General features: G+C 39.8%; 1 protein-coding gene across 1 annotated transcript; it reads right to left on the bottom strand.

Moving 5' to 3' along the window:
* Positions 1–4058: 4058 nt before the first annotated feature.
* On the bottom strand, positions 4059–13739 carry cntf (ciliary neurotrophic factor). The gene is made up of 3 exons (XM_086083891.1): positions 13228–13739; positions 10176–10490; positions 4059–9252 (listed from the first exon to the last, which is right to left on the bottom strand). Exons 1-3 carry the CDS (start codon positions 13345–13347, stop codon positions 9094–9096), a joined length of 594 nt encoding a protein of 197 aa, XP_085940017.1. The 5' UTR covers positions 13348–13739; the 3' UTR covers positions 4059–9093.
* Between the last annotated feature and the right edge of the window lie 81 nt (positions 13740–13820).

Here is a 13820-nt window from a genome sequence, read left to right as displayed (position 1 = left end):
GGGGCCACATTCACCCAAATTCACAAGTGTTCCAGCATAATCGTGGCCTAATGAGTTTTAAAGAACAACAATTCCACCCCCCCCCCCTTTTTTGGGGTGAAAATAATTACACTTGGAATTTGGAAAATACTCACATTTATTGATGATTATCCTGTTGCAAATCATATGAGCAATCTGAAATTTCTGAATAAAAATAAATGACATTCCAACAATATTATGAGTCAGTGTTTTCATTTACACGTGCAATTTACAGATCACAGTGGATCTCCACACAGTATGTGCTGTTTACAAAACAAATTAGGATGACGAAATCATGTTAAGTTCACGATTTCCACAACCATCTGGAAATCTTGACAACCAACATCCAAAATGTATTAGAAATGTCTTTTAATTACATACATATTCATAGTACAGACAAAATAGAAACTTCAATTACTTGCTAATGTAACAGTTACCCCAGTAGGTTGCATTAAAGTTGGCATATTTTAGCTAAGAGAGATCAAATTGATTTTTTTTAAAGCTGATTTTGGTGCACATATCTCAACTATAATATCACAAACCCATCATGAAGAAAGTTGATTTGCTTCAATGGCTCATCTAATGATAGCATTTATTTGTGTCTTACCTTGCCGCTCTGATGGCTACAGTATTTTGATGATGGATGCAACGGCTGTTTGGTATTATACAAAATGGCTCATTATGCTTTGTGTTATTCACTTCTTAACACGTTGTCATGGTCAAAATGGGCTATTAACTCAAAACCCAACCAAGCAGCAAAGAAAACAAATGATAATAGACAAACTTCCGAACGAAACGAAAGATAACTTCAGTTTCTAAGTTTTATAAATCTTTAAAAGTAGCACATTTTCTGCTAAAATACTGACTTTCATATCGTATTTAAATAAGGGATATTTAAACTGCTAAACAGAATCCTTCTTTTTTGTATTGGGTTGTCTTTTGTTTTGTTCTTTGCTTTGTTTTCATTTTTTGGGGGGAAGTGTGTGTGTGTGGGGGGGGGGGGTCATTCTGCGTCATTGCAACTGATTGCCTTTTAAATAATTAACTGGTAGTTGTTGCTGAAAAACGAAGAACTCACGGGAGGTTGTTCAAAGTGTACCACCTGTTGCTTTGAAAGCTTTGAACTGTATAAGAATGTTTCTACATACATGGTAGCCCACGATCAGGCCAAAGTGTTTTGTAATAATGTTCATTTTACTTTGAATTCTATCTATCTATCTCAATATTCAAGATGAATAGGAGGTATCAAGAGTTCAGTTTGTACTGAACGCAGCGCAGGGGTCCTAACCACCGAGAGACCACAGAGAGGCAGGACCACTTTTTTTTTATCTGATTATATGCATCTGCGTCAGCCCCCCAGTAACGCCCCCAATGGGGGACTTAGATGTCAGCAAACCCCAACAGCAGACCCCACCCTCGTTGGCAATTACCTTTACAGGTGAAATATGATACGAAAACCTTCCTAATTGTAACATCGTACGAATACTATACTTAAGTAAAATGTTCATGTGCCCGTACTTTACTTTATTGTTTATATTTCTTGCAATTCTCACTTTTACTCATAAATTAAATGTACTCTTGTACTCCGATACATTTGCCCCCACAACATGAAAGCAGAATAAAGGAGAATGTAAAGAAATAAACTTGTTTTAAAAAGCCCAATCTCTCTCCCTCCTCCCCCCCCTCTCTCTCTCCCTCCCCTTTTCTTCCTCTCTCTCACTCTCTCTCTCTCTCTCTCTCTCATTAAAGTAAATAAAAACTATACTTAAATGCAGTGAATTTCAGATACATCAAGACTTTTCCTCTAGTAATAATCTACAAGTTGACTTTTTAAGTTTTTTCTTCGACACTTTACTCAAGTAAAATTTCCAAGTGTTATCTACAAGACTGGTCTTTCTATTGCACTGATTACTGCACCACTATTCGGAATGCCCCGAGGAATGAATAAAACCCAATGTATTGCGTAACAGACGTCAAATTGGTAGCTCCAAGTAGACAACAAAGCAGATGACGTAAACATTTTGAGAGCCGTCAATAAAAACATGAAAGCAACTCGGGGGGCTACTGGACACCAACGTGACGAAAACCAACTGAGCTATCGCAACAAGCTTCGTAAGTGCAGTTTTGCTGCGATTAAAAACTTGAATGGCATCTTCAGTATATTTATTGTTTCACAGTAATATTTTCAACTACATACAACAGACAGTATGTTCTTGTGGCTAGAAAGCAAAGAGTGGAGAGTCTGTGCCACTGAACGACACAGCGCAGTCAGTGAACGGAACAATCAATCATTGCTAAAACTGACAGATAGCCGCCCTCTCTTCTTTATTATCACCCATTTCCTCTCTTTGTGTAAATCTATTTCCTTGACAATCACATCATGTTTTGTGGTTCAATAGAAGCTCAGTGCAAGTATGATCATGTCACGAGAAATATATTGGGCTCAATTTCCCTGCAATGGCTGACAGATGCAGGTTTTGCGTCTTCGACAAGCTGGATTGGGTCGGCGCAGCACAAGGCATGCGTCGGAGATGCGCCTCGTGGAGCGTCACTTTGGTGACACAAAGTGAGATCACAAGATAAGAAGCGGAAGTTTTACATTAGCCAAGTCAATCGCCAGACTTGAACCCTATGGAGCATGCGTTCAACTCGCTAAAGGCTTGAAGGGTGCAACTGAAAGAGGGTGTGTACAGTATATGTTGTAAAACTTTTACTAATAAATAAAAAAAGAAACTAGTGTGCTTTGCGTCAAAAACTTTTAAATATTTATATGAGTCTACTGTGTTTTAGATACATCGAAATAAAAATAATGGCAGTTGGCCTCACTGTTTCAATACTTTTGGAGAGGAATACAGCACCAAATGACACACACACACGCGCGCACACACACAGCATTCATTTCCCTTTCATTCAGCACAGGCGCATATTGTGCTGCTGCAACACACACACACACGCACACACCCCCACACACACACCATTTGTAGAGCTTGCTCCCAGTTCTTACTGCACGCACACACACACACCCCTCCCCCTATCTCTGTCAGGCACACACACACACACACACACACACGCACGCAAACACGCATACATGAACACACCCTCCTACGCAGACAAGCACACACACACATACACGTACACACGTTCCCTGCCATACACATGTACACACATGCACACACACACTCACAAACACACACACCCTTCCCCCACTCTCTCACAATCACACACACGCACGTACGCACACACACACGTCCTCTCACTTTTTTCCTCACTAGCTCATTCTCTTTTGCTTTCTCTCTCTCTCTCTCTCCCTCCCTCTCTCTCTCTCTCTCACACACACACACACACACACACACACACAATCCTGGTTGCTCTTTCCCCCTCCCTCCCTCCCTCCCTCCCTCCCTCCGTCTGCCTGTCTGTCCGCCCGCCTGCCTGTCTGTCTGTCTTTCACACATGCGCGCGCACACACACGTACACACACTCTTTCCTGCCCTCACTTTTTCATCTCTCTATCTGACACACATACACCCACAGCAACAGCACACACTGACATGCGCAGAAGCAGAGAAACACACACATTTTTCTCTCTAACCCGGTATACATGCACGCACGCACACACGAATACTTCCCCCTCTTCCACAGGCACTCTGATTGCCACTCCTTTCTGAACAACACACACAACTGACAAGATAGAGGAGTACACACACACACACACACACACACACACACACACACACACACAAATGCAAACAAACACACTCACGTGATTGTGGTGCTGGTGCGGAAGTCAAAGCCTTCCATCATCCTCACCTCAACCTCATTCCAACCTCAACTCTAGAAGAAGTCTTTTTAATCTTCAAACTTCCTTCAAGTCAGTCAGAGATGGTCCATCCACAAATTGTTTGAATGGCGGCTATGCTCCGCCCCTTTCACTGAAAAATACGCTGGAACTTGTATTGGGTCAAAGCAGGAGCATATTGAAACAAAAATGAAAATGCTGTTCTCTTAACACCCAACACATGAGAGGCCAGCCAAATGAATCATATGGATTGATTTATTTCAGCCCATACAAATACAATCAATAATAAATAAAATGTCAAACAATACCATTTATTTTCAAAGTATAATCTGTGATATGCAGTACTGCGCAAAAGTCTCCACCATCTGATTTTTTTTTTTGCTTTATGACTATTTCGAACGTCACATCAATCTCAACCAAATTGTTGAATGCTGTAAAGCGGTGCCTTGAGGTAAGAGTTTAATCTGTCCTGTGGTCACGGTCGTAACTCAAAACAATCAAATTATCGCAAATCACATTTTCCAATTGAAATGAATAACAATGACATTAATATCTGCACCAACCTTAGCCACCCCCCCCAAAAAAACTGTCTTAATGTGTATTTTAATGAGGGGGGAAAATAGCACTCCATAATATTGTTCTATACTGTACAGTGGATTCCCCGCTATTCCTGTGATTTGCGAAAATCCGCATATAAGTGACATCCAATGACATACATTTTTTAAATTAAATAAATCAATGAATATGTGAATCTGCAAGTATACGGGGTCGATTGCCCCTTTACATAGAACACATACAGTATTGGCATCATGAAATATAATTACAGTAATCCCCCCCCTCCATCACAAGCTCTGGGTTAAGAATGTCACTCTTTCACAGATATTTGTGTGTGTGTGTGTGTGTACAGTAAATTAGTTTGCTCTGCCAAATTTTGGGTATAATTCCACTGTCAACCACTAGATGGTGGCACGCTTTTTAGTTTGACTCGGGAAATTTGACAGAAGAAGAACGAAAATATGACTTCAGCTCAGCCTAGTTTTTGCTGAAGGTTATTGAACGTCACATCCTTTTTAATCCTGCTTTTTACGCTAACATAAAGTGACGGCTGAAGGTACATTTTTATAATATAAATCAAATACAAATAATTGATATCTCAGCGCCTGAAGCATATAGAAGCATAATTCCAAAAACATTTAACTGATTTCAGAGCTTACATGCTGCGGCGTTCACACAAACCTACATTTATTATTATAAACCTTCAATATATATATATATTTTACAAAATCAAATAAACAACTGTGTCACATCTGCAGATATATTTAGTTGCAGTTGTGAAAACCTCAGGGAATCGAGTAATTATTCTTCGTCCATTCTATTACAAAGCCGTCGAAATCGTCAACATCCTCATCGTCTGCAAACATATTTCTTAACAATACGTCACTGTCAACTGATGACACTGATTCGAAGTCCTCCCGCACCGTCGTCATTCATTTCATAATTCCCACTAATCTGCGTCAGCTATGAATGCTTGAATAAAAATCCAAGCCATGCGACGAGGTTCCACGCCACCCTCTCGTGCATATTTTGATGCATTTCATCGGCTAAGAGACCAAGAATTGGTCAAAACAAAACAAAAAATGACGTCATTGTTTGTGTTCAAATAATTGCTTAAAGGGTTAAAGATGCTTAGAATTAGCATTCAGATACAAACTGAGAGGCAAAGTTATGTTGCCGTTGTTTGACTTTCAACAAACAGCTCATATCTTGAAAAACTTCATATCTCAAGGCACCGCTCTTGTGTTTGTTCAACCATCTGTGATGGATGTTGACGGACAGTTTTCAACGTTGCAATGTTTTATGTGTAATCCCACGCACTGTATTTCAAATGGACAGCTGTGAAAAAACTCATTAAAACAACGATGCTAAGAAGTAGACTTTTCCACAGCACTGGAATACAAATACTGTTAAGTGTGGTAATTTTAAATGGGAAAAAAAAAAATCTTTCATGAGTGACCATTGTATTGTCTGTGTACAAAATGAAGAATATACAATAAAGGCCATGTTGGCCTATAGTCGTCAGCCATAACGCAAAGCATTGTGGGTGAGTTCACCACTATATCCACATTAGGGATACGTCAAACCGTATTTCCTTGATGGACTCGAGGGAAATAACACATTAATGTTAAAAACAAACAAGCATTTTTGTTAAATTAAAATGAGCATTATCAACAAATTGAGAATGAAGCCCATCCCAAATTCACATATTTGTCAACATATTACTGTTGACAATCAAGCAAATAATTGACACTACGTCACTAACCTGAATACATTAATGTTGACGTCACTTTGGTGTCACTGGAGTTTTATTAACTCATTCACTGCCATTGACGGCCATAGACGTCAAAAATTCATTTGAACTATTTCTATTAGTTTAAAAATTTTCCCCACTTTTGTTAACAAGAGTATGAAAACCTCGATTTTTTTTGTATTAGAACAGATATAAAATTTGTGATTAATCGTGAGTTAACTAGTAAAGTCATGCGATTAATTACGATTACAAATTGTAATCGCCTGACGCCACTCATTTTTAATAATCTTTTCCTTATATAAAAAAAGATTATTATAAATAAAAATAAATAAATAAAAGATTATAAAAAATTAGGGGCATCAGGCAATTAAAATTTGTAATCGTAATTAATCGCATGACTTAATCGCATGACTTCACAAATTTAGTATATATTAAAGAAATAGTTCAAATGAATTTTGACGTCTATAGCCGTCAATGGCAGTTAACTAGATTGCAGGAATGGGATTATCATTTCCTGACCATTAAACTCCAAATATGGAGGGTGAGGATACATACTCCCATTCATGAATAAGTTCCTTTTCAGGCGCCCATTGTGGATAAAAGTGGTTACTCAAACATTAATTATGATAACAATCTTTATGATGTGACAATCCCTTTATACTTTTATGCATCCGTCTTCAAAATACACTCACAGACCCTTTCATTTAAATAAGATACGTCTGTATAATATGTGCAGTTACATGGAAATTTTACAATCAAAACATCAAAATGTACAGTATGTAATACTCCAACTGAAAGCAATATGATCTTTGTGAAGACATTTTTTTGGACACGGCTCTCAGATAGCATTAGTGAGCGTTGTCTTTTCCATACAATAAGAAATAGTCACCAGGCAGTGTAGTAAACTACATTCAGAGAATAAACACACAACAGTAACTGTGCACCAAGAAATCAAGAAAATGCACATAAACATCAAACATAACATTTTCTTAATACAGTCAAGTCAGCAGAGCAGACAAAGTTACACAACATGGCCATGCCGGCCGATACGCGCGCTCCGAGGCGCACCTGCCTGAATGCCGCGCAGCATCAAAGTAATACCAAGTTATTGCTTCATTGGCCCAAACATGGTGGCATTAGTCACCTCTGAGAAAAAAAATTAAAAATTCAAACTTTAGGGTCTGTGTAGTTCTATAAAACTGTAAATTATTACTCTCGTTGGTTTCTTGCCATTATATAAAAACAAGTCATATAAATATTAATCACGCTGTAATAACTTTGATATTTAGCCACTTCTCAACTTAATAAATGAGTACTCTTCTATCATGACCAAACATGTATTGCTTTAAAGGCGACCAAAACAAAAATCTTGACAATAATATGTTCTATGCAGCCCCACGAGTCTAAATACAGCATTGCGGGAATACGAGTTAAGCAGCAAAATCCAGCAGTTTTGAATCACTATCAGAAGGCGGCCATTTTGCCCACTTGCTATCAACTGAAAATGACATCATAGTTCCTCATATCTCAGGTGACAACCAATCACAGCTCAGCTTCAGAAAACAGGTGAGCTGTGATTGGTCGTTACCTGAGCCCTGAGCAACTGTGATGACAGCAAGTGGCAAAATGGCCGCCTCCAGAGATGGATAAAAACGGCTGGATTTTGCTTCATAACTCATATTCTACAAATGTAATATTTATAAGAATGTTATGTTTAGACTAGTGAGGTCATATATAACATATAATTGTCAAGGAATGTTTAAGTTTGACTTCCCTTGAAAAGCCCAGCACTTTACATTTGTTAAGTCCAGTTCAATTGTATTTATTCATTTTTTTGTGCAATAAATTTGCATTATTTTTTTTGTTCTCAAACATTTATTTAGGTACAAATTGTATTTAGCTCATGGGTTGCACATTTGAATTGAATCATTAGAACACGTTTCCTTATGCAAACTGCATAACATTCCAGTGGCTTGAAATACTACCAATTTCAAATGTACTTTTTAGGAACAAAACCTCTGCCTTGTTTTGATGAACACTTGGACCTACAGTGTACTTTAATGTTGGTCATGATGGCGGTACTTGGATAAAAAAAAAAAAATTCAAAGTGGTACAAGGTGCAAAAAGTATAAATAAATACTTAAATTGAACTATGATGAATCAATAATCAATATTATTGGCAGAACTAGAGGGCCCCAAATTCAAATTGATCTGAGGGCCTCACGGAGGTGTTGGCCAGCTAATTGGTAATAAAAAGCATGGGCTCAAGCAAGCACAAATGATTCAATGCCATCAAGTAACCACTAGAGTGTGCTGTTACACATATTCCCTCAGTGCTCCTTTTTTATGTTGTCCCAAGATGCTAATGTCTTTGGAATGATTTATAGCCAGTGTTCAACGCTGGTTGCAATACAGCCCTGTCATAATATGCTGTATTTCTTCTCAAAATGTGTCCCTTGACACAGAAAGAAATAACTTTGAAAGAAAGAATTGATCCCATCTCGGGATCTTTTCACTAGTTTTTCAACTTGATAGCACATTATGAACGAATGGTTGCCCCAAGCGGTCCGGTTCAGTTCGGTACGCCAAGATCCGGTTCCGCTTGTTAACTCCTGATCAGGCTTGTGTTTTACACCACAGTGTTTGGAGACCAAAATCTTGTTACCAAGGGCCACAATTAAAATAATAATAATAATAATAATAATAATAATTTCCCACAAAAGTCTGCACCCGATTTGAACCCTCAACCTCAGAACTGTGAAGCAGCTATGCTCATCACTCATTTCACTCATTATGTCGTAATCCACGCAACTTTAATTGGTTGAGTATTTTTGGAACCCTTTAAAAATAAAAAAGTGCCATAAAATGTATACCGAAATGAACTGAACCGCACTGTTTGCCTAAATAACACAGATACTCGTCCGTTTACCTGTTTGTAACCACTCTCCTCTCTTGCTACAATGCGACCTCATCTACGAGAGCTTCTGGTACTCCTGTAGCGAGTGTTCCTCACTCGCTCTTTGGGGAGAGCTTGCAAGATGGTGACAGCCGTCTTGGCCCAATAGGTGACTTCTGTGAAGACGCGGAACACCCACAGCTTCAACTCAAAAAGGGTCAGGTTGTCGGGCTGGGGATGAGAAGGCACCGCGTCAGCACGTCACTGTCGGAGCAAGTCTTCACAGCGGTGGGAAGTATCAAAGTACTTCGAAGGGAAGACAACGTTAAACCTTTCTTGGCAATAATATGTTAAATGTGACCTCACTAGTCTAAACATGACATTCTGATTAATATGACATTTTTGGAATATGAGTTATGAAAAAAAATCCAGATGTTTTTATCCATCTCAGGGGGCGGCCATTTTGCCACTTTGTGTCGACTGAAGATGACATCACAGTTGCTCAGGGTCAGGCAACAACCAATCACAGCTCTCATGTTTTCTGAAGCTGAGCTGTGATTCATGTTTTCTGAAGCTGAGCTGTGATTGGTTGTCACCTGAGACCTGAGCAACTGTGATGTCATCTTCAGTCGACAGCAAGTGGCAAAATGGCCGCCCCCTGAGATGGATAAAAACGTCTGGATTTTGTTTCATAACTCATATTCCAAAAATGTCATATTAATCAGAATGTCATGTTTAGACTAGTGAGGTCACATTTAACATATTATTGTCAAGAAATGTGATGTCATCTTCAGTCGACAGCAAGTGGCAAAATGGGCGCCCGCTGATATTGATAAAAACTGCTAAATTTTGCTGCTTAAGTCATATTCCACTAACGCAATATAAACTAGAATACCTTTTTTAGACTAGTGGGGCTGCATAGAACATATTGTCAAGATTTTTTTGGGGGGTGGGGGTTAACTTCCGCTTTCATTACTCTATAGTATTCAAGTAGATTTTTCTTGTGCAACTACTTTACTCGAGTATTTGCTTTTCTGACTTTTAAAAACGGACTTTCTACTTCTTATTTTCTCAAAGTAGTCTTGCTACTTCTGCCTGCTTTTGCCACCTCTGACCCCTGATCCTGCGTCAGCGTGACCATCGGGGGGGCCTACCTCCGAGCTCTCACTCAAACTCTGTGTCACCACCGCCGGGCCGTCCACAGCCTTGACGAGTTCTCCAGTGGTGTTAACGAGGAACGTGAGCCTCTCCTTCACCATTTTCCTCAGGGTCTCGTACTCCCCCGTCCCAGTGCCCATCTCCTCGTCCTCTTTGGCGATGGCGCTCTCCACCAGGCCGCGGCACTGGAGCAGAGCAGCGTGCAAGCGCCACAGCTTGTCCGGAATGTCCAGCTGGGAGGACGGAGGAGGGACGGACACCAAACGACTGTCCTCCGCTATGACATCAGCAGTGAGGGTCTCCCGCTTGCTCTTGATGTGGAATAGGTGAACACAAACAAAGTGGAAATAAAAAGAGAGGAAAAGATAGTGATGAGGAACTCTTTCCAGTCAGTTCTAATTATAGTCGATGTGCTCTATAAATAAATGTCAATGGTTGTTTGCAATTGGATGGCAACCAGTCCAGGGTGTAGCTCGCCTTTCACCCAAAGTTCAGCTCACCCATGAAGAGCCGAGTGAGAACAGTTTTAGAAACTGAAGCCTTTTTTTCTTTTTTCTTCTATGAATGTTTGTCCAATCATATTCTATATTTACAAAGAAAACAATGCCGGATTTTGATGGCCAATCACTACAATTACACTGATGATGGTTTATATTTTCCCCTTCTCGCAAAGCTAAATATGGTACCTCGATAAGTAAACAGTTCTATAGTTTTGCAAAACTCAACCAACAATTACTAGACACAGAAAATTCTATTTCGAATCACTGCTGTCACCTGTTGACGAAAAATTTAACTGCGCACACAATCTTCACATACATAATGCATACATGATGTCACATCTGCAGATAGAGGGCGGGAAATTCGAACCCGAATCCAGTCCGAAAACTATTTTCCAGAGGCTTGCAGGAGTACCCATTGTGAACAGCTAAGGTGTTAATCGATGTAGCAGTCATAAATGGTCAAATAAAAAAGGCTATTGTAAAGATATTTTTGGCCAAATTGTTACACAACAGCTTTAAATTAAAAACCCTCTGTCAATAAAAACAAAGAAGCATTCCGCCTGCCCCAGGATTAAAAATGGTACAGTCCTTTCACACCACACCTAACCCCATTCCAGCCCCCCAGGGAGCATAGTTTTGGCCCTCAATTTACGTCAGTCCCGACATACTGTTCGACAATTTACAAATGATTGTTTTATATACATGGCTAGTAAGAAGTGTTCTCCATGCAAATATGTACTGTAATTGTGACTTTAGTGTAGTTAGTGACAAACTATGACCCATTCCGACTTGCGTACAAATTCATAGGAATGGTATTTTGACATAAACTGAGGACCCCCTGTATTAGGGGTGGGAATCTTTGAATGTCTCACGACGCGATTCCGATTTTTGGGTGTGCGATTCGATTCAGAATACATTTTCGATTAAGAATTATTTTTGATTCAAAATGATTTGATTGACAATGATTTTTGCTTCAATCTATAGGAATTGTGCAAGGAATTGTAATGATCTACTCCAGTCTGACTCGCTAATTCCAATTAGCGCGCTACTCGCGGCACTTTTATCACTCAAAAGAACGGCTCCACACTGCAAAACAACAACAACTTTTATTGGAATAACTTGATCGGGACTTTTTCCTTCTACTCTCTGATGGGGCTACAACTTAACAGTGTATTAGACCGCGTGGAACCACACTGCCCCTAAGTGGCCAAATTGGGTACAACATGAACAGCGCTCCAAATAAAGGCGCACACAGACAAAGACAGTATAAAACAATTTAAATAAAATCGATTTGGGGACATTTAAAATCGATTCTGAATCGTAGTAAATGCAAATTTATTTTTTGGCACACCCTTACCCTGTATATGCATTACATCTGATCTGGGATTTCAATGATATGTTAAGTGATCTGTCTATTTGTAAATAGCTTTGGGATTACATTTAAAATTGGATCCCATGTCAGAGGTAAGAGCACGAAACAAATAAGGGTCAGATGATATCCGAAGAATAAAAGACAAGGGTGTGTTTCAAACTGCTCCCTTGCTCGCAAGCCAGATGCGTGAGTAGAGTGGATGATGCAATGAACTGGAGAGAAACCAAGATGGAATTTATTGTAAAGGTAAAAAAAAAGAAAAAAAAGAATGTGTGGTTAGGATAGCAGGTAAAGGTTTCATGCCCAGGCATTGGTGAGCTTTTCACAAGGGGGGGGAGGTGTTGACACACCCACGTTTCTTAACGCATCATGTCCGGTTCACAAAAACTCTTTATCTTAATCTCTCCATAACATGCATCCTTGCCATGGCTCCTTCCAGCTACTTGCTCTCACTTACTCAAAATAAATGTTCAATGTCATATTTTTGTGAAACCTGATAAATTTAAGATTTTTAGGGTTGAGTAATTTTATTCATGTATTGTGGTGGCATAAAATAAGAAGGCAAAGAAAACAAACTTCATATAGAGCCAAGATTTGAACGAGAAACTGAGAACTTTGAGGAAGATTTCTGGCCACTCATTCACTGCTAGCTTTATTTGTTTTAAATTATAAGGATTAGTCGATTAAGAAATTGATTTGGACATGACCACAATTGCAATTAAGAGTCATTATTTTTCATTTATTTTTTGGGGAGTTTTTCAGGGGCGGCGGTGGGGTATTTGAGGAATAGATTAAGATTAGACAGTTTTTGTATATTCAAAGTTATTTTTATGTATCTAATTGATTTTATTTGACCTTTTTTGTTTTGTATTTTTACGTCTTATCATAGTCATTATAATCCCTCAACAATGAAAGAGCAATAATTAGTATTACTGGCAGAATAACTCCAAACTCAAATTTTGCTGAGGGCCTCACCGACGTGTTCTGGACAACACACACGAACACGTTAAATGTCACACAAACAAACACTGATGGCAAACGTGTTAATTTTCCATTCAACCCTGCTCTCGCACGCCCACACGTACAGCACAGGCACGCGTAGACACACGCACACACACACACACACACACACAGTGGAAAGTGGTGGAAAACGTGAGCTCTCTCGATCGTACTCACAAAAAGTTCCAGTAGGTTAGAGATCTCTAGAAGCAAAAGTTCGGCGATAGCAGCCGCTCGGGCTGCTGTTGTCCTGCTTAGCTCGGGCGGCCTGGTCACTCCGCTCCGCCGGTCTGCCATCCGACCTCCGGAAGCTCCAGTAGACGCAACGGCTCGACCCGTCTACTACGAGGACAGACTGAATGACGCCCGTATCACTCTGGCAACGAATTCCCGGTCATTCCCAAGCTACTTCAGCCTTTTTCGAAACTTCCGTCAGTTACAAATTTTTAAAGGGCCCCTTGCGTGTTTTGGGGAAGCAACACGGTACGTTCCCGACTCCGTCGCTCCGTGTTGCACTGTAGGATTTACGGTCAACTCCGCCCATTCCCCCAGGAACCTGATGCCAGCAACAAGGAATTTGGAAGGACGAGCGGGGGCGGTGAGGAGACGCGCAGCTTACTCCACAAAGCTTTTATTTATCATCTTTATTTAGCTGATTTACTGGTGCTGACCAAAGGCTCTTCAAACAGTAACCGTCTAAATAAAAAAGTACGGTGTTGCCGGGAGAAGAGTCTTTATTGGTTATGAGTGTTAATTGGCTATATGCTGCT

The sequence above is a fragment of the Leptonotus elevatus genome, chromosome 8, assembly GCF_054856555.1.
Source record: "Leptonotus elevatus isolate MCC_2025b chromosome 8, RoL_Lele_1.0, whole genome shotgun sequence".
NCBI classification, from domain to species: Eukaryota; Metazoa; Chordata; class Actinopteri; order Syngnathiformes; family Syngnathidae; genus Leptonotus; species Leptonotus elevatus.
This window is presented reverse-complemented; position numbering and strand designations above follow the sequence as displayed.